Source organism: Barbatula barbatula (genome assembly GCF_947034865.1).
Source record: "Barbatula barbatula genome assembly, chromosome: 20".
Lineage (NCBI taxonomy): Eukaryota > Metazoa > Chordata > Actinopteri > Cypriniformes > Nemacheilidae > Barbatula > Barbatula barbatula.
In genome coordinates, this window is record NC_136783.1 from 3118933 (window position 1) to 3146686 (window position 27754).

The following is a 27754-nucleotide window of genomic DNA, read 5'->3' on the forward strand; positions in this document are numbered from 1 at the left end:
TTACGGGACTGCACGCACCCTGCCCGATCAAAACTTTAATAGGACGACATCAGCTTGAAACACAGAAACTCGGCCGGCGTGTAGCCTACTGTACTGTGGTCACCAAAAAACGTGGGGAGTGTAACGGCACAATAAATCCAGAGACCTGAAATAATTATAGCTTGAAAATATTTATTTACATATTCAAATACAATTGAGTTCAAATGCATGAGAGAAATCCTTTTTTATATTTACATACATTTTGGCAATTATAGTCATCCATTAAGGCTTTGGAATGATTCCAACTTTTACTTGCTGACTGAGAAAAATTAAGAAAATCATTATATCCCTCGCAATATCCATGAAAAAAATGACCAAACATGATAAATGCAAACGGCACATCATTGAAGCAAGAAGCTAATTTTAGAAAGTGTTTCATTTGCTAAAAGCAAAATGAAAAGCTGTGAGAGATATTAAATCTGCGGGTGTATTGTTCCTCAAACACAAACTCTTTGGTACATTTAGTAGCTGGTGCATATATCGAGATACTTAAGGCTTTTAGTTTTTGTCCAAAAACGAGTCATTTTTATTGCAGTCCTACATACATACATATATGTGGCACTCCATGATAAAAAATCAACTGTCGTATTAAAAAGAAAACGTTTTTTTAATTAAAAATGGAGTGTCACTTCTATGTCCACGGCTTTATCTGTAAGGACCATGTTTCACCCTGTAAAACAAATTCACATTGACACTGTCCTTTCACCCAGGGTCCTTGCAATGGGCACCAAACGACACTCCTTTGTCTCGAAAGCCAGAAACAAATCACAAAGGGCCCGCTGACAAACAAGCAACGCTCTGTTCTAGATTCTCCGTCGACAAAGGTTTGAAACAGTGCAAAAACATCAGCTCCCACTTCAGAGCGGTAAACCAAAACTCAAAATGACTATCAGCAAACCACACATTAGTACAAGTCTCTTATAATCTCCTGCAGAAGGGGGTGTAAGCACCAGTCGACCTCCGTCTCGTTCAGCAGCTGAACCAACTGAACGTGATTGGCCACCAGCTGCCGTAGATCCGTCATCTTCTGAAGGACTTTGGCGAAGAGCTGAAGAGAGTCGGGATGATTCGTCTTCAGCTGAAGCTCCAGAGAATGAAGAACAGTCTCCTGCAGATCTTCAATGGGCTTGACGTTCAAGAGCCCGGGTCGATCTGTCACCGGAACACAAAGAGAGGATCAAAACCTGTTCATCGAGAAACAAACGCTTTTTTCACGATTGTTTTCTACTTTAAAGTTGTTTCTTTTCTTTTTGGGCTTTATTTGTGTTTTCTTGTTTTAGGCTTGAATTGATATAATTGATATTTTGTTGCTGCATCTTGAGATTTTGTATAACTCTCACAAATGTTTGTGTAAAGTACTATAAAGTAAAATAAATGACATGTATTACTGTAATAAACTAGATCAGTGGTTCTCAAACTTTTCAGATCAAGTGCCACACCTTTTATAAAATGAATTGTTCCAAGTACCACCTTATGACCGAAATAGAAAATCACACGAATAAACCCTTAAAATCATAGTAGAGCTGTAAATCTTTACCAGCCTCATGATTAAACACACCTCATCCTCCTCACTTGTTTTATCCAGCTAAAGAACACGTTGTTTGTGTTGTTTTTCCAAGTTAGTCAACAGTAATAGTGGACACAAAACACTGTAAACAGGAGTCTGTAAACTGCTCTTATGGGGGTTGCATTGAATTAGCGCTTTAGAGCAGTAACATCAGCTTTAAACAGCGGTTCAAGTGCAGCTTATGCAGAAATACATAAGAAGCTTAATTTACGTGCAGCTCATCAGAAGAGAGAGAGAGAGAGAGAGAGAGAGAGAGAGAGAGAGAGACTCACAAGCGTCTTTCTGCTCCCGCTCTGTGTTTGAACTGCCCATCACGCACCAGTTACATCACCGAGCAAAAATAAATAAACAATAACTAACAGTTATAATAAAATTGCACATAGGCTATACGAGATGTATTCCGTATTTATCGATCATGTATAACATTTAAAATTGTATTTAAAACACGAAAGGAATTTAAGAATTTCCTGTCGTGTCACGTACCACTAAAGGTCTCTTCATGTACCACTAGTTTAGTTTTAGTTTAATTATTTATAAAGCACTCTTTAAACAACGGGACACTATACCACACAATACAATATAATAGAGAAATCCTGAACTAGATGAATCAAATCTAAACACCTACAAATACACTTTTTAACCATGAGTTAATAAAACAATTAAAATTATGGTGTAAAAAAATAGTGAATTAGTAAATAATCAATATTACAAAAGAAAACTAATGTAAATATTACAATAATCAGAAACACGAAATAATTAATGTAAATAATAATAATTGACCACAGATAAAATATTATTAATATAAATGTAAAAAATAATTGATCGTGAAACCACAAATAAAATAATAATTTTATTATTGTTAATGATAATAAATAAAACAACTCTTTTTTTTCCATTACACTAATGAGAATTTAGGAAAAAAGTGTACTGTAAACGCTAAAATCCCACTTCATTTCCATATTTTTCATATCTTTCATAACTTTGTTGTCCTATAGGTGATCTCTTTTGTCATGAGTTGAAATCATCAAAGTTCAAGGTTGAGATTTAAAAAAAATGCCCATGGATTGCCAATAAACATGTCATAACTGCACTTTTGTCTGTAAAACGAACGATGAGTTGAGATAAATGGTCACAATGAGCCAAATGTAAACCTGCCAGTTTTAACTGTATGACACAACCTCATATGTGTGGCTCGGATCGCACGAGTCTGCTTTCAGCTCAATACCCACAGTGTGACTCACAGACATTGTGGTTAGATTTGCTGTGAAAATGCAACTGAGGGCTGATATTAACATTCCGTACATCAGCAATAGAGCCCAAGCGTATGCCATTGAGCTGATGCTGATGTGTCGGCCACAGTCTACTCTTTCCATCAAATTTCCTTTGACTCACCTCCGCTCAGGATGATGACGGCTAGAAACAGAGCCATGTCGCTGTCATCCAACTCCAGCATGTTGAACTTGACGGAGAACTCGAACTTGGGCTCCATCATTTCACAGAAGGGCTTGCGGAGGCTCTTGAGGAACTCCCGGGTCATGAAGATCTGCCCGTAGGAGACGAGCGTGCCGTCTTTGTTCATGAGGGGTGACATCATGATGATGATAACTTCGATGACGGCGTACTTCAGGAGCGTCACTTGGTCATTCAGGTCCAGGTTAATGAACCCCGGGATGCTCTTGGCGAATTCGGTGATTTCGCTGATGGCTTCGGCCGACCGCGACTGGCAGCTGTGGAAGAAGCGAAGCTCAACCTCGTGCATGATGCCCATGTCTGATCTTCTGTGCTCCTGTATTGGCATCTGCCGGCAGTTTATGATCTGCTCGCCTTCCATCAAAGACTTCATGTCGTGAATAACGAAAGGCTGGGAGTGAGAGAGACATAAAAAACATGAAGACAGGTTTGACATAAATCACAAAAAAGTTTCTGATGCACACACGAAACATTCTGGTGTTTTACGGGCGCAGAGCATTTTCTCATTCCTATGTGAAAACCTGTCTGTTTATTTCATTTTTGTAAAGGTCTCTTTATTCTAGGTATCCAGAATATTTTTCACCTCGGTCTCCAATGTCACCTTAACAGCCAAGCCAAGAATATATCAGTTAAAGGGGTCACAGTTTCTCTCGATTTTTACTCTTGTTTTTGAACACATCGGGTGAAAACCCAAGCTGATTTGTCTTTTTCTGTCAACTTCCTTTGAGTTGGCTGAGCTCCTGCAGGACCCGTCAGGCCACGTACAGCATATGGAACGATAAAACATGAATTAAGCAGGTTCTGAGTCGATTTACAGATTTATGTCTATAGTTTCTATATTTTTGTAGGATTTTCTTTCCTAAAGCTTGTGCTTGTATAAATATAGCCTCCCTCTGAACGGAGCAGATGTTTGATATCCCTGAGCTGTGTTAGTCAAAACAAGCATCTAACAGCCTTGCTCATATCTTCTGTTAAAGATACGTGATGCAGCCGTTTGTGGGGTGTGTGTTAATATAAAACCTATTTTCACAGACAAGAAATCCTGTGGTAAAAGTACAGAAATGTACAGTGGAAAGGGAGAGGAGTGTTTGACGTTTACCTCTTACCCTGCCAGTGTTTTTTTTAGAAAACTTCATTTTCATTTTCACAAAACTTTGATACCAATCCCTCTAAAATGTTCCTCAATGAATATATAAACATACAGAATGTCAAAGCCTTTACTTTTAAACAAACTAACTAAAACGATAGAAATCCATGTCTATCTTCTATTGATGATCTTTTTTATACCCTCTCCACTGTAGTTAAATCTTTAAAAAAGAAAAACAAAGAAAACTGTGACTTCATGCAGAAAGGATCCAGAACGGTGATAAACCCATACAAATTCGCAAAGCATAGCAATGCTTTGCTTGTTTTAAGGTGCAAAATGTACTCATCAAGGAGACGTGTAACAGCGCCCCCTTCCATAAAACAGTAAAAACATGGAGAGAGGGGAAAAGTACTTGGCTTCATCCACTTTACACATTCACACTGATTGATGTCCTACAATCGGTATCGCCGGAGAAAAACACTATAATTTACATGTATATGGTTTCATATTTTCAACAGTTAGGCTACGAGACATGACGAAAGCATAGGGTAAGATTATCTACATGTAGAGACACATTACTGCCCCGGCTACGCTTCATTTCAAGAGCACTCTTCCTTACTTTGTTTAGAAAGCAACACAACTATGATGGATTTATTCCTGAACCTGTTTACAAAAAAAACCTTATATAGGCCATTAAAAAGCGAACTCACGGCGTTGTCGCTGGTCTTTCCGGAGAGAATCGCCCTGGCTTTGGCTTTGGTCAGAGGGAAGTACTTGAGATAGGACTCATAGAGGTGCTTGGCCAGGGCCCTGAGATCGGCCGACTCCGGGTGCATGTGATCCACGTCAGTTGAGAATTCAGCCAGAAGCTTTTCTTTCTCTGCTTGGGGCATCCGACCAAAACGAATGGCTGGGAAAAAAACAAACAAACAAGACAGTTGAAAACCCCCAAATCCCAGATCCAACATGCTTGAAGTATTTACTAATATCTGTGGGTCTGCTGGGATCTGTGTGGGAGTTAAAGGCAGGGAGTTTGTTTTCAGTCGTTCGGTATGTTAGCGCAGGTCATTATGACCATTTCCAACATTCTTTCATGTTTATCATTCTGACGGTAATGGAGAAAATGAAGCGTTTGCGCCCTCTAATTTCTCTAAACATCAAATTGTTTTATTAAAAACAAAAACAGGGCTTTGTATGGCTTGGAGAGCTACTCTGTTATATATTGTGTGCTTTAGAAGTTCAGCACATTTTCAGAGCTTCCGACTGTTGGTCAGAGCTCCTTGGGGACTTGAAGACATGACCACAGCACTTGGTTTTGTGTAGTATTGATGGGAAAGCTTTCAAAAATCAAGCCACCATCACTTGGAATGCACGTGACTATTGACGCAGCTGCATTCCAGCAGATCGCACGAAAAGTAACTGCACCTCCAGGGCTCTTGACATGTTGTGTGTTGTCACGCTACTCTATCAACTGCATAAAGACACTCCCTCAATCTAATCATTTACTCAAAGAACAAAAGAGAGAGGTCAATCATTTGTATTAAGCATACATCATGTCACAAACATTTTTTGCTATTTTATTGAGCAAATATAAGTTCATTGTAACAAATCACAAGTTTTTTTGACAAGTTACACTTGCACGTGATTCATAACTATTTGTATCACAGATATGTTTGAGACAATTCATATTTTTATAATATTGTTAGTTATTTTTCTGTCATGACAACTCTCGGATGGTTTAGCATGGTAGTGTACATGACATATAAATGTATTTGGTCTTGGCGGAAAGATCTTTTGCTGATAATGCGGCGGAGCAAGTACGGAGACTTGCTATTGCCAAAACATCCACAACATGCTGCTGTGTGCATGTAAGGAATGTTGCTGCTGCACATATATGAATTAATCACGTTCAGCGTACATGATCGACTTGAAGCAGATCTATACAGGTGGAGCTGGGGAAGGAGGAGGGTTTCTAAAAGCGCGCTTGCACTGCTACGACAATCACTAGCCAAGATTTATAAGTTGAGCAGCAAAAGCTCATTGGCTTGCACCGTGTTGTAAAGTCATCATGTCAGATTGGGTTAGACAATAGGACTGGGCCATTTAGAGTTTCTTGCCAGAACTTTCCCTGTCATTAATATTAAAATGGCAAAATATAATTAATACCTTAATAGTTTGTGCATTCAGATCTCACTTTGTAACTCATAAGTTGAATGTAGGCCAGCGGACACGTTCAAAGTCGCCAGAAACAAGATCATAAAACCATCGAATCATCTTGCGTGATGCTAAAATTTGTGCCACCCTCAATGTGAACCTTAAAAGAAATGGTACAATTTTCAGTTTCTTCCGATAAACTTCGAGTATGCTTGTAGGCCAGTCCGGACAGAATATATTTTTTCTCAACATTTTAATCTGCATAATGGTTGTAATGCTTTGTTGATATCATTATTTGACTTGAGGGCTGGAAAACATTTGTAAAGGTCATTAGTTCTGTAATATTCTTAATGTCAGGACATAAACCGTTTCTTTCATGTATCTGCCTTGACATGCTGCAAAACAGTTTCGATTAATATGACGTGCTGTTACTATCACACCTTTTGTAAACCAGCGCATGCCAAAATACCTTCCTCCTCCTGGACGGCTTGGCCTCAGGCCAGATTGAGTGACACAGCATGTTTGTGGCAGCCCGTCCACGCTTTCATGAATCATTGATAACAGAGACAAGCAGCCAGATTTCATCCAATCACTTCAGTGTGCGTGAAAAGACAGAGAGAGAGAGAGAGAGAGAGAGAGAGAGAGAGAGAGAGAGAGAGAGAGCAAACAGAGTAATCCAATGAGGAGTGAGCGAGCTGATATCGCTAAACTCGATTGACCCTGCGGAGAGCGGGATAACACCTGCCATCCACTTCAATGCTCACAGAAAACCTTTAACACCCAGGAAATACAAGAACCTAAGAGCTAGATGGAATAAGCTGTTCATAAAACAAATCCCTGATTTAAAGGAAATAAAAGGTTGAATGTGCATTTTTTTTACTTAAAACAAGAAGAAATGAAATGAAGAACAAATTATTAACCGAAACAAATATATAAATAAACAATTGCACATGAATGGATAAGTACGGTGCAGTTTGTTGTGTAAGGGACGGATTTTAATTGCACACCCTTGAGCCAAACAGAATCAAGGATTCAGACCGACCATGGTATAATTACTGATATACATCAACTAAAAAACAAACGCAATAGTAAACTTCAGTAAAAACTTTAAGATAAAAAAGCTGACATGAAAGTCAGGGACTTGAACATAGAACAAACAGACAATACAAAAAGAAAGACGGATACAGACAGAAAGACAGTGAGACATACAGTAGAAAGACAGACACACAGACAAATAAAGACAGAGAGATATAGACAGACAGAATGAGATACAGATAAAGACAGATACATAGATACACATTTTTGCATGATAGTTGGCATCTGCTGATGGCACGGCGGATTGTGTTTACCGACAGTAGTTTCTGGAAGTATTCCCGTTTAGTAATGTCATTGACACAATCATGCCGATGAGCGATGCAGTGTCACGGGCATCCAGTAAAGGTCTCTGGGCTTGTCCCTTACGCACAGAGATTTCTCCAGTTTCTCTGAATCTTTTCATGATGTTATGTACTGTAAATGATGAGATTTGCAAAGATTTTGCAATTTGACGTTGAGGAACATTGTTTTTAAAGTATTCCACAATGTTTTTACGCAGTCTATCACAGATTGGAGAGCCCATCTTTACTTCTGAGAGACTCTCTAAGACATCCCTTTTATAGCTCATCATGTTACACAACTGATATCAATGAAGGGTATTAGTCACTAGATGTTCTCCCAGCTGAAAACTGCTTGCTTTTTTAGCCATTTGTTGCCCTCGTCCCAACTTTTTTGAGTCCTGTAGCTGGCATTACATTTTCAATGAGCTAATTTAGAAAGTGTAAAATGTCTCAGTTTAAACATTTGCTATGCTATCTGTGTTCTATTGTGAATTAAATATTGGCTCATGTGATTTGAAATTCCTTTACTTTTCATTTTATTCAAATTTAAAAAACGTCCCAACTTTTCCGTAATTCGGGTTGGATGAAGAAAGACTTAGACAGATGGATATAGACAGACAGACAGGCATTGACAGACAGTGAGACAAAGAGCAATACAGACCGTCAGGTACAGGTAGGTAGACAGAAAGAAAGCAAGGAAGAAAGAGACAGACAGACAAAAAAAGATAAACAGACAGACAGATACAAAAAGACTGACAAAAACAGACAGGCAGGTACAGGTACGTAGACAGAAAGAAAGAGACAGAAAGATAGACAGACAAAAAAGATAAACATAGATATACAGACACAAAAAGACTGAAAAATACAGACAGACAGGTACAGGTAGGTAGACAGAATGAAAGGAAGAAAGAGACAGACAGACAAAAAAAAGATAAACATAGACATACAGACAGACAGATACATAAAGACTGACAAATACAGACAGACAGGTACAGGTAGGTAGACAGAAAGCAAGGAAGAAAAGATAAACATAAGACATACAGACAGACACACACACACCCATTGATAGAGAGAGACACATAGACATGCAGACAGACAGATACAAAAAGACTGACAAATACAGACATACAGTTACAGGTATTTAAAATTACTAACCTCACTATTGTTAGCTTTGTATACTGTGCTAGGCTTTAATGGACTAGTTTGATGCACTTATGTATTTTGTTGCCTATGTTGTTATAATTGCTTCCAATGTTTCCTCATCTGTAAGTCCCTTTGGATAAAAGCGTCTGCTAAATGACTAAATGTAAATGTAGGTAGATAGACAGAAAGAGACAGACAGACAAAAAAAAGATAAACATAGACATACATACAGACAGATACAAAAAGACTGACAAATACAGACAGACAGGTACAGGTAGGTAGACAGAAAGCAAGGAAGAAAAGATAAACATTGAAAGATGTACAGTATATAGACAACCAGACAGACAGATATATATATAGACAGACAAACAGATAAATACAGACAAATACAGTCAACAAACATACAAAGAGAGTGAGACAGAAACAGAAAGAAACAAAGACAGACAGATATAAAGCGACAGACAGACACATAAAGAGAAAGAGAGACTCTTATATGTTTTCCTCTGTTATTGTTTGTATTATAGTAGTGTGCTATCAGCAGAAAGGTTTCAGCTGTGATTGTGATGAAGGTCTTTACACGGATAGTTTGCAGCTCTTGAGTTGGTGCGGATGCTAATGAACTGCGGTGTTCCACACCTAGGTGCTTAACCAAGACTCGTGTGGTTGCAGGGTTGCAAGTAAAGTGTCATTCTGTGAGTGAAGTTGCCTTTGAGCCCCGAGCCAGCACACACACACACACACACACACACACTCACACACACTCGCACACACTCGCACACACCAGATGTGTGCACGTTCTGACAGAAATGCCACTTATGTTGCAGCAGGAGACCACACGAAGGAAACAACAATGCACACTAGGCCAAGCGCAGTTGCCTGAGAAGGCATGTAGCATCGAGAAGAGTCTACCTCGGGCGCTTCAAACAGAAAGCACTTCCGTGAAAAAACAGGGCCTTTCTCATGCGTGTTACCACCTCACCGTTGTGTGACATGCCAACCATCAGGCACTTCTGAAAGCGGCAGTACTGGCATTTGTTGCGACTCTTCTTGTGGATGCGGCAGTGCAGGTCGCAGTGGTCGTAGATCAGCTTCAGCCGAATGGTTCGACGGAAGAATCCCTGGCAAATGAAAGGAATGCTGTTAGGAAGGAAGGGCAATAGGCTTTCCTGATGCCTTCTTAGTGCTCTTAGACACACATCTGATCAATTCAACTCATTGTCAAGAATCACAATACCAGTTCCTATAAGAGCTGCGCTCTGACGCTCTCTGCCCCAATGACAGAAATCAGTCCTAATACTGACGTTTATCATAAACAATTCCCAGTTAAACTAATGAATCGACCTCAGAATCATTTGTCAAATGTTAGTTTTAGGGCTCAGATCAGAAAATTTGACTTATAACAGAAAACTGGTACTTTGTGCGATCTGCTTTCGCTCCCTTGATGGTTAGGTTTTGGGATGGGACTTCAATTTTTTTGTAAGATTAACATCGTGGACAGTTCCAAGTAAGTGTGCACAGCACTACCCAGCAAACCAACTTGGTTTAAGCAGGATCATTCATAAAATGAAGTAAATTTACAGATATTTAGGCTTTGTGATGCGGTCAGCAGTTATACATCGGGGTGTTTTATAACGGCTTAGAACTTGGCTCATCCAATCAGAATCAAGGACCAGAACTGACCGTTTTATAAAGGATAAAACAAACAATGTGTTGCAATTAACACATCCATTGTATCTGTAATGCTGATATTGTGGCATAATAATATTACAAGTGATTCTGAATCATTTTGAATTCATTTATTCAGTAAAACCAAAGTCCCTTTACAGAAGTCGTGCCACTCGGCGACCATGTTTGCAATGCCTCTGGGCAGCTATTTACGTCATAGCAAGTCCACAGTCCTATTGTTTTAAATGGTGAAAGGCGAATATTTCTAAAGTCACTTTATCTACCACGCACATGCCTAGATTGGCAAGGGCCCCAGAGGCTCATCAGCCAATCTTGATTGACGTTTGGTTTGTTATACTGGAAGGCGGGACTTCCTTCCCAATATTGAGCGTTGCAATCCTCGCTATTCATTGTAAGGGCAGTGGCGCATCTTGTTAATATTAATATCTTTGGTAAAACTATAACAGGAATGCTGGACGAAGTGAAATATTTCCCTGTGACACAACAATTTACAAATGCTATCATTTACCGCGATAAAGGTGTTTATTTGAACAGCTGCACCTGTTAACCACATCTGTCATGACATTTGTAAATTGTTGTCAAATAGTGCCAGTATCACATAAACAATACAAATATATTGAAAAAATATTATATTGATAATATATTGTTATACTTTTATAGTTATGAAACTAAATGAAAATTGTTAGTCTAAATTGTTCATCTTAACCGAAGCTGCTCCCTGCACTCCCTCAGCGCTTTAGAAGTTATGCTTTAATCCAGCCAAACCACAGGCCGAGATTTACTTCCAGCATGCCACTCGAGCTATTATGTACCCAAAGATAACCCGAGGTCTCATGATAGTGAGCTTTTATCTAAATAATATGTCATTAGGACAGGCAAGTACTGCCTGCTTTGGACTTTGGCCAGAAATCAATTATCTTTAGTCTTTGTCTCGACGTGAAGTCATTAATAAGCATAGATGAGAATCGTTATGCAAATATTATGAAAACCCACATGGTCGGACCCACACAAACAATGTGCATGATAAAAAACGATAAAGACCCTACCCAGAACATTTCATCAGCGCGGGTTGATTCTTAAGCGCTGTTAAAGTGGAAAACAATACAGAGTGCAGAAAGACGGTGGCCGAAACTATTTTTGGTACTTTTTGAAAGACTCGAGAGGGGCTAGCATGGTATTTTTAGCAAGTAAAAAATACATACAAATGCGAGAAGCATGCGCACAGGAAAGAGCTTTTTAAAAGAGGATGTTTTTCATGCATTTAACCCCTCGATTACTTTACTTTTAAATTTAGAAACATCATACAGCAGGCCAAGAATATAAATAGTAAGGTGAGAACCTGTGGCTTTGTATTATTGAACAATAAAAAAGTTAACCCGCTTGGCTCTTGCATTCTTCACATTGATGAGGACGCTGGAACAATTTCTGCTCACGAGCAGATCTCGCATTGTGCCATTGTAGGAACGGTCTAAATTTAGTGCTTTTCCGATTGTGTCGGAATCACACAGAAAATAGTTCTAGCAAAGTCCACCTTTTTTTCACAGAATGCTGCGTGTCGACCAGGGATGTGGTTAGCCACAAGCGTTGCATTTTTGAAAGGATCATCCTGTTACTGATACTCTTCATAAATGATCGATGTTTAAACGAAAGAAAGTCTGTTCGAAAGGACACAGTGTTCAATTCATAAAAGTTTCTGTAACATGTATCATCAAAACCACACAGATACCTCTGTTGAGTCTGTGGGAAGCGTGCACCTGACATGTCTGGGTCACCCACTCGAATGATTATTCTTATTCAGACATATTTTTCTGCCCATATGTATGTCTGCCACAGTGGAAACTTATCGAGGCTTTGCGGTCGAAGTGACAGACAAGTTTAGGTTGCTCAGGCATGGAAGGGCGATTTCTGATCTCATCTGCATGTCTGAGTCTGAATTGAATTTTCTGAACGTTCCAATTTTATCATAATGACTGGAAGCGCTCGATGTGTTCGAGGTATTACAGCAAACTGATGTTCACAGCTCTTCGTATATCAAACACGCTGTAGTGCGTGTGGGTGGTGTGGCACGTTGGTTTGCAGTCGGAATGCACAGGGAAGGTGGCGGGTTTGAACCCTGCGTGGTGTGATACACCAACTATCATCTGCATGTCTGTTATTGAGATACCTAACCCCGGCACCCTTCAGGGACGTCACTATGTACTTTCTAAAAAAGGAGTAGAAGTTTTCACAGCTTTTTGTGGTGCTTTGAATTTAGTCAATATTTTGACATGACATGCAGTAATCTATCAATTCGACTAAAATGACGTATAATAAACGTAATTGACAAAAGATAAAAACTGTCCAAAAACACCAAACCAAACATAATGCAAACATGCATTTTTTGGTAACACTTCAGTATAGGGGGCCATTCTCACTATTAACTAGTTGTTATTAGCAACGCCCACTATTGGCATATCGGCTGTTTATTAGAATTTATAAAGCACATATTCTGCATGACCAGACTCCACATCCCTAATCCCAATACCTACACCTAATAACTACCTTACTAACTATGAATTAGCCATAAATTAAGGATTTATTGATGAAAAAGTCGTAGTTGATGGTTTGTTAATAGCGTGAATTGTCCCCATACTGAAGTGTGACCAATCTTTTATGAATAATTGTTAATTTTACAAACACCTCACACCAAGTAACCCCAATATACAAAAACATTCAAATCTGTAAGGCTAAAACTAATATTATGGTTTGTTTTAGATATAATGCTATGTGTAAACAGATTTAAGGTTTAAAAATTTCTGAGCGCAACTTGATTTCCTACTTCACCAGCATCAATTATAATGGAATGTATATGATTTCTATACTCTACTGTTGTGAGTTTTTTGTCCTTAGTATTAAAGCGTATAAATGTCTAAAGCCATCAGAGACTCTTTTCCTGACCAGGTGTGTTGCAATAAATCCACAAGCAATAAAAACACAACCACAGCAAGTCTGGGTGCTCTGGGACCCGTTTCAGAAAGCAGTGTAAGTGCGAACTCAGAGTAAGTTAACCCCAGAAAACGGGATACTCTGGGTTTTCAGTTTCAGAACGCGAGGTATATCAAACCCGCGACCGCGGGGTAAGTCAAGCCCGTTTCAGAAATCAAGGTATCTTATACTTAGAGTGAGTAACCATAGCAACATACTCTGTGAACCTAACCTGATCGGGAGCAGGTTTTATTCCGGGGTTTGTTACAATCTCCGCCCCCTTTTAGAAGCGCGAGCGGTGTTGAATTTGCCTTCGGCGTTTGTTAATTCATCCGTTTTCCTTAATCGCGCACAAGTTCGTAACACATTAAAATGGCATGTCCGTTTATTCAGCAACCCGTAGATGAGGAAGCTGCATTCATTCAGAGAGAGTTACATTTACGTCGGTAGAGAATGAAGCCCGTTTGGATGTTTTATCATATCCAGAGGATGTTTGATTTGAGCTTCATCCTTACATCACAAACCTCACTTGTGAACGCGCTCTTACATCTGAGCAGATTCTCTGTATGGCTTTACGTTTCTTTGCTAACGGAAGCTTTCTTTATATCGGGGATGCAGAACACGTTAGCAAGGCAACTGTATGCAGAGCAGTAAGAAAAGTGTGAACTTTACATACATTTTTGTTAAGTTTCCTGTGAGAGCCATCAAAGAGGAGTTTTATAGGATTGCAGGTGAATGGTGAACGTCTTTCTGAATTAGGCTGATATAAATAAATGTGGTCTTGCTGACACCTCTGGAAGTAGATAATAATTCAAATACCCTTTAGGATTTCACAATGTGATTGGGTGCATAGCTGTCTTACAAACAGGATTTAGAAAAACCAGCCATGATTTTCTCGGGGGAGCAGGTGCAAGCATGGCCAGTTTTCTGTCTTCTATAGCCAGGTTCTCGGTTCTCATATACTCAAAACTTTCAAGGCCAGTTTATTAAATATAGCAAACATTTCCCAGTCAGGCATCCAACTAGCAAGAGCATTTAAACTCACCGGACTGAATGATGTTTTTATATTTCATTTTCAGCTGCTGCCATGTTCTTTTTATTGCAGAAGGATTGCACCTACATGACACAAATCGTAGATATATATATATATATATATATATTCTCTCTCTTTTGCTGCTCTTATTTCTCTAAATGTGCTCATATTCGCTGTGTTTGTAACAGTGCCTTCAATTCGACTGCAAGAAATAAACGGAGCGCTTTTTGTCACGTGGCGTTGCCATGGTGAATCGTGTTATCTACGCTCAATTGATGATGGCTTTTTAAAGTCGCGGTGAACACGCGTAACCTAGAGTAAACTTACTCAGAGTGGATTGAATTGATAGAAACCAGCTGTTCTGAAACAGAAAACTCAGAGTAGGGATTATCTGAGTAAATCAACTCAGAGTTCACATTTTAACTCAGTGTTGCTTGAACCTCCTTATTGAAATGGGTCCCAGCTCTCTGTGAAATCTTCTTAATCCATATAGCTAAATGCTAAACACCTGCTGCGTTCTCATTGGACGTGTGTGGGTTGTTATAGGATGGGCAGTTAAATGACTTTTCTCTGAAAACCTGTCGTGACACACCTTAACACGTGTTTCAATCCATGCACTCAGTCACACCAACACTGATAAAATCCATACGTTCATGAGCGCCATACAGAACGATCACTGCACTTCTTCCTTCTGTATCTGGAATGGTACAATGTTTTCTAAAACATCCTTCAAAAAGATAAACCGCATAAGATATTTGTTTCCACGTATCTCCTTAATTGTGTTTGGTTTTCTCTATCCTTTCGGCAAATAAAGCTTTCTTGTCGTAATTGAAACACTATTTTTTATCTTATACAATTTTGCTTCTCAGGTAGATTTGACTTTAAATGTTTCAGATACACAGATAAAGATAAGAAACATATTTTTTAAAGTGATTAAACAAGAAGCCTGGATCTCTGACACCTGGTGTTGTGATTCCTAGCATGTGATATCGAACGCATTTAGAACAGTACCTTGCATCCCTCACAGGCGTGAACGCCGTAATGAAAGCCAGAAGCTTTGTCTCCACACACACGACACTCGATATTTAAAACCGAAGCGGACACATCTTCATGAGGTTTGGAAAATGACAGACTGCTCTCTGCAAACTGAGGAGGAGACTCAGGTTCCAGTTTGATTGTGTCTGAAATAAACCACAGGAAATATAATATATTAATATAATCGAGCAACACAAACAAAAATAAGTATTGTACAGCTACGTATGCGTAGAGTCACAGTACACGGCAAATTATTTCAATCAAGTGCAATAAAGTGTGTTCAGAGCCAATCAAACCGATGAATTGAGCTACGATATTTAATCTATATCACATGATCATATAATATGTAATATACTTGACTGTAAAATGAGCTTGACTTGTTATGAGTGTTATAGTGAAGTGCATACTTTGGGCATCTTGTGATCTGAAGTTGCTCTCTTCAGCAGGGTAACTGTTCTCCTGTGTCCTGTAGTTCCCGTCGTGGCCTCTGTAGGTGTTCTCATGAGCCCTGTAGATGCTCTCCTGCACCCTGTAGCTGTCCTGTGTTCTGTAGTACATGTGTGTCAGGTCCATCATGTGGGGCATCTCGCTCGGCGGCGGGCTCGGCTCATACTCCACGCCAGATATGTTGGTGTAGTCCAGCGTGGACAAAGGTTTCATGTCCAGTGAGTGCGAACTATCGTCAAGCTCGTCCAGTTCCAAAGCACTCAGACCGAATCCCACAGGCCAGGAAAACGTCTGTGTGTCCACCATATCTGCCAGAAAGAGATAGACACAACCTCAAAGTGAGGCCAAAGACAAATCTGTGTTCTTGTTATAACATCAGAGTCATTCTTAGCGTGTTTATTAAAACCATTTTTTGGCAATGGCTCACAGATTTGCCACGGAGATCGCAGTTTCTGCCAAAATGTTACATATACTTACAGATCAGGAAGAGATAAGGTGTTTATTTACATTTACATTTATTCATTTGGCAGACGCTTTTATCCAAAGCGACTTACAAGTGGTTTTATACAGTGGCACATTACTGCAGAGCAATCAGGGGTAAGGTGTCTTGCTCAAGGGCCCTTCAGTCATGACCTGCTGGCACTGAGTTTAGAACCAGCAACCTTCTGATCACAAGCCCAACTCTCTAACCATTAGGTTAAAATTTGACAGCTGCCTCTTTTAAGTCATATTTTGTAAAAACATTACTTAAAATAGAAATGTATGATATGGATAAAACGTCTCAGACATTATAAAATGTCTGAGGTTGAGAAAACAATGAATTTCATCATATTGTTTGTAATATTGAAGTCCCATAGACTTGAACATCACACAAGCATTGAACTCATAAAGCTGATCTATTTCGGATTGTATATGTGATTACTTTAAATATTGTTTTATAGAGGGGGATAGAATAGTTTTATCAGATTTTGTTTTTGACATCCATCTTGTACATTATAGGGGTATTAATATATACCAAACCTACACTTTTGAATTTCATTATAGCAAACATAACATTCATAAAAAGAAAAATCCCAACTGTCCAAACAAATAAACTGACGCTGAACGACTCTTAGCAGCACACAACTCAGTTTACGATGCATCTAAGTTAACAGGTTCTTCCATAAATAAAATTCTGTGACTTAAAGTGTGAACCCTTCACTAGATTAAGTGTTAAACAGTTTCTAAACAGCCCGTCTAGCACTTTATTTTCAATAGAGGATCTAAGAAAGACCATCAGCCTGTGGCTGATGCATCTCAAATCTTGTCCTGCTGTGTGCAACGCTTTCTGTAACATAATCTGTAGCAAAACATTTCTAGCATGTTTTCATTGACATTTGTATTTTTAAAACACATTATAGTCGTAACGTTTATTTGAATCAAACATATGCCTTCCTTCAAAGATCAGCTGAAAACTGTTTTGTTCATCCTGACAGAAGCAGGAAAATATCACTTCAGCTTTTAAAAATGAAAGTGAATTTTTCCTCCTACGTGAATTTCTCGTCTATAGAAATGCACTTTTGTTTTTGTTCTCAAATACTTAGTGAAGTTCTTCATCTACTGTGATCTGACGGCCAAAAACAGGTTGGTGACCAATGGTAAGGAATGAAATGCTCGTCGAATTGTGGTACCTATCCAGGTATCATTAAGTATGGGTTCTGGCTTAGGTTTTGCAGGCCTTTAGTCCATCTAAATAACGTGCGTACCAAATTTTGTATGTACTGTAATTCTTTGCGTAAAGCTGGAACTGGGCAAAAGTAAGGCAACTTTCAATGCTCTATAGGAAGGGCCTGTCCCTTGTAGGCAGGGCGTTATATTACAGTGTTTGCACAGTAACCTGGTAGTGAAGGCGATGGTTTTGAGCAGCTTTGAAAGCAAAGGGAGTAATTCCATGTGATATGGCATCATTAGGAAACCTGAGAGATCCCTTACACATGATAGATCTTTAGCATGACTTTCAAAGAGAACTAAATGCTAAATACAGAACACAAATCCAGAGTACCACCACCATAGAAAAGATTGTGGTTGATAATAAACGGACGTCTAACTGAGTTGACCTCTTGAACAGCTGACTGCTTTGGCTTTCTCTATACGGAGCCTGTACACAGATATTGTACATTGAGATAACGAAGGTCACTGGTTGTGCAAAACACAGCTGAAATTTGGTGAGCTCCTCGATTCTCTGTATTATTCATCGTTGTTCTATTTTCCTCTAAATTCCACTTTTTTATAGGGCTACAGTTACAGTTTACATAGATTAAAGCAGTTCTGGTCTTGTCCGAATTACGCAAAGCGTTTAAATGTAAAGACTTCCCACCCCAAAATCTTTCAACACCTGACAAGAACGTCAGCTTAAAAACATTCATGCTAAAATGCCAAGGGATGGAGTAAGAGGCTTAAAATATGTCATGAGAAAATGTGCAGGTGAGAAACTCAAACAAGGCACTGGGAAATATTGGCAATGATTTTCTAAAAATACAGTCAGATTCATATCCAGGGCTGTTTGTTCGTTCCCTTCTCAGCATCTGAACAGAATGCCAACCACCCAACAAAACTCTGCCAATTGTCTTTCATCGAACTGGAGAACAACGTCTCAATATACTGCGAAACTGTCTATTCTTAGAAAAGAAGTTTCCGTTCACAACATGTCTATTTTGAAATGTAATAAACATCTTGCCGCGGGACAATTGCTCCACTTGGCAAATGATATTGTAGCATTCTCAGAAATTTCGTTTAGACAACCTTCACAACTCTGACTCAAGTGGTTGAAAACCAAGATATATTTTGGTTTAAACCACAGGCTCGTCAAAATATTAGGTCAAACCTAAAAACACTTCAGGGTCGTGTTCTTTACGGCGCAGCATGAATATAACTTATACGTCGTGCTTTGAACGTAGCCAAGCCAAGCGCTTGTTAAGGACTTTTCGTTACATAATTCTGCCAGGGAACAATGGGGCTCTCGACTCATTTTACGACTCATTGGACGAAAACGTTTGCATCGGTGTGACGTACAAATGGAACATAACAAAACATGATAAATTGCCAAAGTTAATGCCCTGTATCTTAACAAAAGACAACAAATACCACGTGGACAGATTTTCTGCATTGCCTCCGCCAATCATGTCTGATCTTGCAGCGAATGTGGAAGTTGAGACAGAGGTAAATGTCGAGTTTAAGCGCTGCAAACAAAGACTGTGAAAAGCCGACTCGCCCTGCCTAAATTTTGTTGCCAACAAAAAAACGTATGAAGCCCTTCCATAGACTGTTGAAAGTTAATCATTACAAACATTATTACAATCATTAGTTAATCATAAACAAACTTACTATGAAATATTTTAAAATATGGATGACATTTTACAATGTATACAATGGATGTATTCTTTAACATTACCAAATGCATTCGCCAACATTTACTAACAATAAGCAATATAGTTTTTTTATGTTAATTATCAAAGTTAATACAAATACAATTGTTCATGTTAATTCACTGTTTTACAATGTTTGATTTTAAAATGTATTAGTAAATTATAATGCTAAAAATAACATGTATTTAAATCACTAAATGCCGTAGAAGTATTGTTCATTGTTAGTTCATGTTACACTGTAATATTCCGGCAACTGGGTGCAAGTAAAAACATAGAATAACATTTACGTTTGATGAAATTGACATGTTTTTCATGTTATTTTAAACCCACCGTGTAAAATAAAGCGTTGAACTGTGAATTTTTTATTTGTTACAGTGTAAATAATGCATTAACTAAAGTTAACAAATACAACCTTATTGTAAAGTGTAACAAAATAATAAAAACTGCCGGATTAGTCTGGCCACATAATGTGGATTATCGTTAAAACGTTGCTATGGGTTGCCCCCAGAGTACCTGGGATGTTTTGGTCTCTGTTTCTCCCTCCATGTAAACCTTTGATGTTTCATGATTGTTTATTTTGCATTAACAAGCACCACTAAAAATGAATGTGACACTTCACACATGATTTAATGCTGGTGCATTCATCTCACCATGATAAAGAACCTCTGCAGACACCACTGATTTATTGTCTTATTTACGAAATTGACTCTATGAATGGTAGTCGAAGTGCCCACAAACACAAGAGCAGTTAATTTATTTTGACAAATTCACTGTTGATGTGAGAAAACTGGAGGAGCCTGTTATGTGAAATCCTTTCCATCGGGACATTATTGCAACAGCACCATGATGTTTTTCACTGTGTTTCATAAGAGCACTAAACAAATGCCAAAAATATGGGGCCACGGTTTATTACATGAATCTGAACGTCTGCATGTTTAATTTTTCATTTGTGTAAGAAGTAGAATCACAAAGTTTATAACAGATAACATTAAATATAATCGGTACTTTACAGATCATCATAACGTGCAATTGTACTTACTTATTAAAGAAATGCCAAAATAATAAAATATATTTCTATTGTATTCGTGAAACAAGTTCAACTAACAGTTTGTTAATATCACATATTTCTCAAGAAGAGACATGCTTTACATAAGACATTACAGAAGCTCTCGTGCTGCTCTGCAGACAGGCAATCGTCATTAAAACAGAGAGAGCGCACAAGAAAAACCTGCCCGACAACATTCACTGGCATCTCTACACCACCGCAAAGAGAAGTTACCTTGAAAGATTCCCAAAGGCCATTTTACATATGATAACATCACAAAATCTGAAAAAGGGTGCAACCCAAACCCCTGTCTCTATACATTCTTGCAACATTTTTCTGTTTTTCCATTTGTATCATTTGCTTTATATCTTCTGTGACAGGGATTTTCAAACTGTGGGTCACGGAACGACTTTTGGTTGTTGCAGTCAATGAGACACATACAAACACATAGCCTACAAAAAACGGTTTAGTAGTCTAAATAATAACTAGCAATGACAGTGGCTTTGATTTCTAACCATAAGCTATTCTGTTATTTAAAAACTACTCTAAAGGAGAACAAATGTGTACTTTGTCCCCACATTAGCAACAGTTCTCTGAAAAATGTGTATGTATCTGCCATGGTTTATTTACCCTCATGTTGTCTCAAACCATATGACTTTCTTTCTATTGTGTAATTGAAACTTGTGCATATCGTGCATTTCAAAAAGTAAGTATAGACTACTTTGGATGACATAAACAACGCTGATTCAAAGCTGGTCCAAAATAACTTCCTGTTTCCCTTTTTTAACACTACACGATAGCCGAACAAAATGCAACAAATGTTAAAACGAATATCTTAAACCTTAGAGATAAAAAAAATACAATTGAAACCGGAAATGCTTCTGGACCAGTGCTTACATCTTGCGAAGTGGTCTATAGTCTATAAGTTTTAGGTACTTGCAGATAGCCAGTACTTGCAGAGTCACTTGTGTGGAAGATGATCAGTAATCAGAAATAATGTAAAATATCTATGTTGCTTATATCATTTTCAGTTTTTAAAAAAACATTATAAAAACTCGATACATTATTTTATCGCTCATCGCATTATTTAGCAAATTATTGTATATCACACCCAAGGCTATACATTTTTTTTCAATATATTTTAAAACTATTTTCTTTAATATCGCACATAACATAACATACACACGCAATATATTCCATTGCATAATGATGACTTTGTGAGAGAAACATTTAAGAACACTGTCGGTCCGTTCCTCAAACTTACATTATTTTACATGAATTAAGAAGACTTGTTTTACAGCTTCACTGAGAGCTGGCAGAAGATTCTGTCCAAATGTCTTTTGTTTTCCACACATTAAAAACAGTATATTATCAGATTTTTTTAATGTGCACTGGCTTAAAGTTACTTGATGCAGCACTTTCTTCAGAAATACGTCTGGAGGAGTTTGTGTGTCGTGGGCGCCTTTGGCACCGGGGTGGGGGAGTACCCAGCGTGACCTCAAAGCTTTGTCAGGCATGAAGAAAATATGACTTCCTCACCTCAGTACTCTGTTATAACTACCTCCATACTGAAGTCTAACCCCTGCCCTCTCACTATGAGTCTTTTGGCCCAGACAATAAAGTTGTCTGGCCGCCTACTCGGCTACTACTGATTTTGCGATGCAAGCTTGCGACGCTTTGATGCAGGTGTCACGTTATACACATTTCTGACCGCATTTCAGGTAGCCTGGCACAGATGCCTCAAGCGTGGCACGAGTGAACCCTGATTTATTTTCAAACGGGACCTCATTCGGGGAATTCTTCAAACTTCTTTTGGTTTTAGTGTCGGCGTCGCATACTCACAAAACAAAGCATTCAATACTGGGTATGAATACAACCAACGCTTTACCGACCACCTCGGTGTGTGATTTTTTTAAAGTACCAACAACCTTTTGTATTCTTAATCTATGCTGAATGATGACTAATGCGCCTCAAGGTTTTAAAATGTTCACGTCAAGTATTTGACATCATTTTCCAGCTCTGCATTTAACAGCTATATAAGTTTACTAACATAACACTTTGGTTGATACCTGACCAGCCCGTATGACTGGCTTCTAAAAAAGGAACGCAAAGTTGCACTCAAGTCAAGAGAAAACATACAAACGCATCCAACAAAACCAGACAAAAAGACTAGATCTCACCCTCAAAACCAGAGTTCCTCTCTTGAGGTCAAATCCTTGTCGATTTAGGTTGATAAAGTGAGTTGAGCGCTGTGAACTTTTGACTTAAGCGAATGGGCAAGTGAGTGGCTACTTCTGTGGTTATATTAACTTGAACAGGAACTGAAGGATTTTTTGAAACATCCTCAGCAAAAGTGCAGACAGCTAAGTATCATGTGGTCCTGCTATGAGGTGTACGGCTCGCCAACATGACTTCCTGTTGCTTCATTTTAACTCAAAGCTTTGCTGGTTCCACTTCTCTTCACAGAAGAGCGTCTTCTAATAAAGGGACCCGAGAGACAGAAGTAAATTTAGGCGTTAAGACGCCGTCTGCTGCAGTCGTCACAAGACAACTCAAAGGAGGCAATCGATTGTTAGCGGTTCGTTACTTTTGACATATTTGTCAGATAAAACGCAGCATTAAACGCACTGAAAAACTACTATTTCAAAACGTGGTTAACCTAGTACACTGTTTAAAAGGATACTTCACCTCAAAATGTTGTCATCATTTACTCAACTTCAGGTTGTTCCAAATCTGTATAAATGTGTTTGTTCTGATGAACACAGAGAAAGATATTTGGAAGAATGTTTATAACCAAACAATCTTTGCCCCCCATTGACTCCCATAGTTCTGTTGAACACAAAAGAAAACATTTTGCAGAATGTAGGACAGCAAACAGTTCTGCTATGGGAGTCAATAGGGGACGATATCTGTTTGGTTTTAAGCATAATACCAAATATCTTTCTCTGTGTTCATCAGAACAAAGAAATATACACACATTTGAATGTGATTAAATGATGACAGTTTTCCTAAAGTATTCCTTTAAGGCTTTTCTGAACCCGAGAAAAAGACATCAAGTACATTTGACTAACGAAGACACGATGCGTTCTGACGTTTCACCCAAACGTTCATGAGGGACTTGAGCAAACCCAGCGCGGACTTGTGAATCTACTTGGGAATTTTGACTTGCACAACATCTAAGGACATGAACTTTCTCCCAATTACTTTTAATAGGAATGAGTTAATAGTGAATGACTCTCCTGAGGGTTCTGCGGAGCTTCCTAAACGGATAAGGAAGAAACATGCTTTCTGTCAAGGCCCTCACAATTCGCTACGGCTATAGATCCCCTTAAAAAACAGAGGAAGGGTCTTCCCTGTTCCTCGATGTGGGAAGGAAAGGGGGTAGAAGGTTAGCTATGGTCACATTAGGACTATTTAGGACACATTAGCGTAGATGGCGCTAATGGCGCTACTGTGAAAGACCTCTGAGGAGCGTTCCCAAATATTTCAATGTTCTGCATTTTGTACTTCGGCAGAAACTACAGCCCTTGAAATGACCCCGAAACCATGAGTTCTTCTGAACGTCAAAGTTCCATTTTAAGTCATACGCTGGTTTAAGGGCATTATTTACATGTTGTAAATTGAGCTTTATTTATTAAACATGAGTTAATATAAAATGTTAAAATAATATGTTTTTGTTAGTTGGCACTTTGGAACATTTCGACAAAACTGAGAAATCTATTGATTTTTTGAATCAGTATTCAATTCAAGTTGGTGTGACGTTGCATAATTTAGAAAACAAACTGTTAATGGTAATTTATTTTTATATTATGACTATTTATATTTATCATATAAAAGAGCATAAGAGTGATTTATCTTCATTGCTCGTTTTTATTTAGATTTTTTGCCGTCACACCATAGGACAAATGCGTATAAGTCTTTGAAATACCCATTTAGGTTTGATTGGTTAAAAAACCTTCTTCAGGTCAAAGTCTACACCCAAAAATAAATTCTGTCATTATTTTATTCACCTTCATGTCATTCAAAACTGTACAGGTCTCCCTCATCAGTGGAACACAAAAGGAGATATTTTGAGAAATGTTTCAGTGTTTTTGTGTTCATACAATGGAGGTCAATGTTGTTTGGTTTCCAACATTCTACCAAATATCTTCAAATTCACACAGGTTTGGAATGACATGAGGGTAAATAAATGTTGAAAGAACCTTCATGTTCGGGTGAACCATCCTTTTAAAAATGTATTCACGTTACTCCAGAATCCAAACATTAATAAATCAACACTTCTCAACATACAAACACTAAAGCATACACATGTGCACGCACTATACAGCCCACACTCATTTGCCACGCATGCAATGCTGCCACAACAGGTTCCTGAAATGAAGTTCCAGGCCATTGAATTGTAAAGCTCAGGAGGCGTCTTTGGATAAGGTGCGGCTTCTGCCATATAATGGTACTAATCGCTCATGCATAATCACAGAAATTGTGTAGGAACACGTGAAAGATAACACACTAATGTATAACCTGGCCATTTCAAAAGAGACCTAATCCATCCTCTGTACATTGAAACTAAGTTGTCTTACCACTTCTGTAAATGCACACGTGTAACCGGTTTAGTCCCTTTGGTGTGCACTGATGGAAAACACGACTTAAGAGTGGGTCCATGAATGTATGCTCTGATGAGTAAATGTTGTAAAAATGTTCACAAGAAGTTTTCTTCTTAAATTTGACTAATTATTGTGTTGTTTATTTATTTTGCAGTTCAAGAAAGAAATTTACTGAGGGTTACCACAAAGGAGCGCATTATTATGAATGTATTTTTGCCGTCTGAGAGTAAATGATGCGTTGAACCGTCTACAGACTCCAGTCATATTTTACAGCTAAAAACACAACGCACTCTACATCGGTTGAACACATGCAAAACAACCACAACAGACAAAACCTTTAAAAAAATGGAAAACAACTCTCATGAAGTACTTTCACTGTAAATCTATGTTTTCAACACTAAACACGCAAAGCCACAGGCTAGTTTGCTATAAAGATCGACAACGCTGCTGTTTCCACACCTTACATTCAGAACAGCGGGCCAAAGTCCGTCACGTTGTGTGTCGGTTATACAACAGGTCAGCCGTCTGTACACATTCTACGGGCTTTACCCCATACTGTACAAGTCGAAATTATAAAAAAAAAAAACACTTTGATCTAAATGCTTACGCATACTTTCTCAAAATAGGTTCTGGAGACAAAATAAGTTGTTCACATATGAATCACGTCCAGCATACATGGGCACTCCTTTAATATTGTTTAAAAAGTATCCCATGATGCACCTGACCCTGGTTGAGAGAATGACCGGAGCGGTGCAAAGCGCCTGCTTTGAAGAAATTTCTACAGAAGACAGTTTCGATGTTTATAGTTACATTTACTATACATTGTAGTAAATATTGTAACTGATATTTACTCAGATTTATAAAATTGTAATATAGAATGAGTAGGTGTGTCCAAACTTTGGACTGCAGTATGTAAACACACGAACACATATATAACACAGGAATGTGTATTACAAAAACATAAACATTCTTTCAAACTTTTCAGTTTCATTTACTTCACGCAAAAAACTGAAGTCTGAGCTGAAATGACAAATCTGACATCTGATTTACTGCTGAATCACACATTAAACGATATCTCCGTCATTAACATTTCACAATTTGTGTCAGACATCGCAAATGTCAAAGGAGTCTTCAATTTCCTTAAATAACAGCAAGCCGGAGATTTTGAGTGAGTTGCTATTTGTGACTTTCACAAGAACCTGGCTCTTAAACTAAACAATGCTTACGTGGGCAGTTCTTTTATTTTTCAATGATAAAGCTACTGTGGTCATTATCAAGACACGGACGTACGCCAACAGCTTTAAAGTTCAAAGAGGAATTACAGTTAGTCATGAATTGTGACGTACGTCTTTCCAGAATCACAATTATAATTTGCATTGCTCAATCGCATTCGTGAGAATAAAATCATTGAACAAAAACCCAGCCAGATTGCAGAAAAGAATATAGCCACCATGTGAGAGAGTACGATTATGTGTCTAACTGTCTTTCAGATCGCCATTATGATTATACATCATCCTTTCATCTGACTCATAATAATGTGGAAGGAGATTATATGAATTAAACTATAGTTTTAATAGCACGGTAGCCAAACAGATCAATTTATTCACATACTGTGGCACTTATGTATTCACATTATGTATATAAACATTATGGCCAAATCTACCAACGGCCGGCCACCAGTGAGCAAAAAGTGACGATAGCATATATATATATATATATATATATATATATATATATATATATATATATATATATATATATATGTATATATATATATATATATATATATGTATATATGTATATATGTATATATGTATATATGTATATATATATATATGTATATATATATGTATATATATATATATATATATATATATATATATATATGTATGTAGATAATATAATTGTTTTTGGATAGTTTACATAAAATTAACATTTGTTAAGAGAAAGCGTGAAAACATGGCACACTGTACAGGACTATTTTTTTGATGCTTGAAAGTAAAATATAATGTAAATCAGGTAAACAAAGTATCAAACTTTTTTGGTTTTACAAAAGAAACTAAATAAAAATCTACAAAAAAACCTTGAGATAAAATAAAACTATAGCGCCTAAAACTAAACTACCTATAGTTTCCACATATTAAATAAATACATAAATGCTTTTTACTGAACAATTTAATATTATTACAACCAGAATATGACATCTTTAGTTTTGAAGTAAGCCATGTAAAGATTTACAGCTGTACAGAACATGACATGTCACTGACTGTTATAGATCTATAAGTATTCTTGAAGTTATATATGATTTAATTGAACAAAAAACACGTTTTGTTTAATCTTACCTTCTGTAAATGATGGGTTCTTAATAGTGAAACGACTGTGCAGCTTAGACTGTGAGTCAACTGAGTGAAGTTCAGTAGCATTCACCTGCTGTTCACTACAGGTGGTCTCGGACTGCACTGACCTGAGGGGTCTCGTCAAGTACTCGATGACTGTGGTGTTTCCGCCCGGTATGAATGGCAAACCTCTGCTCTTCTGTGTGAGCTCTGCAGTGCTCAATGTGTCCTGGTCCTCTGAGCTGTGCGCCAGACTGTCTTTAGCAGGTTTGGGGCAAATATGAAGCGGGTAACAGATGCAGGAATCACTGCTCGAGCTCTGTAACGCGCTCCGATGCGCGCGGGGCACGTACACTGCGGGAAT

The 27754-nt window shown here is 38.1% G+C and overlaps 1 protein-coding gene across 3 annotated transcripts; it reads right to left on the reverse strand.

Moving 5' to 3' along the window:
* Positions 1 to 147: 147 nt before the first annotated feature.
* On the reverse strand, positions 148 to 27754 carry pparg (peroxisome proliferator-activated receptor gamma). 3 transcript variants are annotated; one of them, XM_079483155.1, is made up of 7 exons: positions 27519 to 27754; positions 15962 to 16309; positions 15531 to 15700; positions 9816 to 9954; positions 4874 to 5073; positions 2999 to 3467; positions 148 to 1191 (listed from the first exon to the last, which is right to left on the reverse strand). In XM_079483155.1, the coding sequence occupies exons 2-7, from the start codon at positions 16305 to 16307 to the stop codon at positions 944 to 946; spliced, it is 1572 nt and encodes a 523-aa protein (XP_079339281.1). In that variant the 5' UTR covers positions 16308 to 16309; positions 27519 to 27754; the 3' UTR covers positions 148 to 943. The 3 variants fall into 3 exon arrangements, with proteins under 3 accessions (XP_079339281.1, XP_079339283.1, XP_079339282.1); XM_079483157.1 differs by having other exon boundaries at positions 27397 to 27718; XM_079483156.1 differs by lacking the exon at positions 27519 to 27754 and adding an exon at positions 22631 to 22743.

Excerpts from the sequence above, each read along its gene's own strand:
- pparg (XM_079483155.1), bottom strand. The coding sequence starts at position 16,307 with ATGGTGGACACACAGACGTTTTCCTGGCCTGTGGGATTCGGTCTGAGT. Across the intron at positions 15,701-15,961 it reads CAGATCACAAGATGCCCAAA|ACACAATCAAACTGGAACCT; the intron begins GTATGCACTTCA and ends GGTTTATTTCAG. Across the intron at positions 5,074-9,815 it reads GGTTGGCATGTCACACAACG|CCATTCGTTTTGGTCGGATG; the intron begins GTGAGGTGGTAA and ends TTTTTTTCCCAG.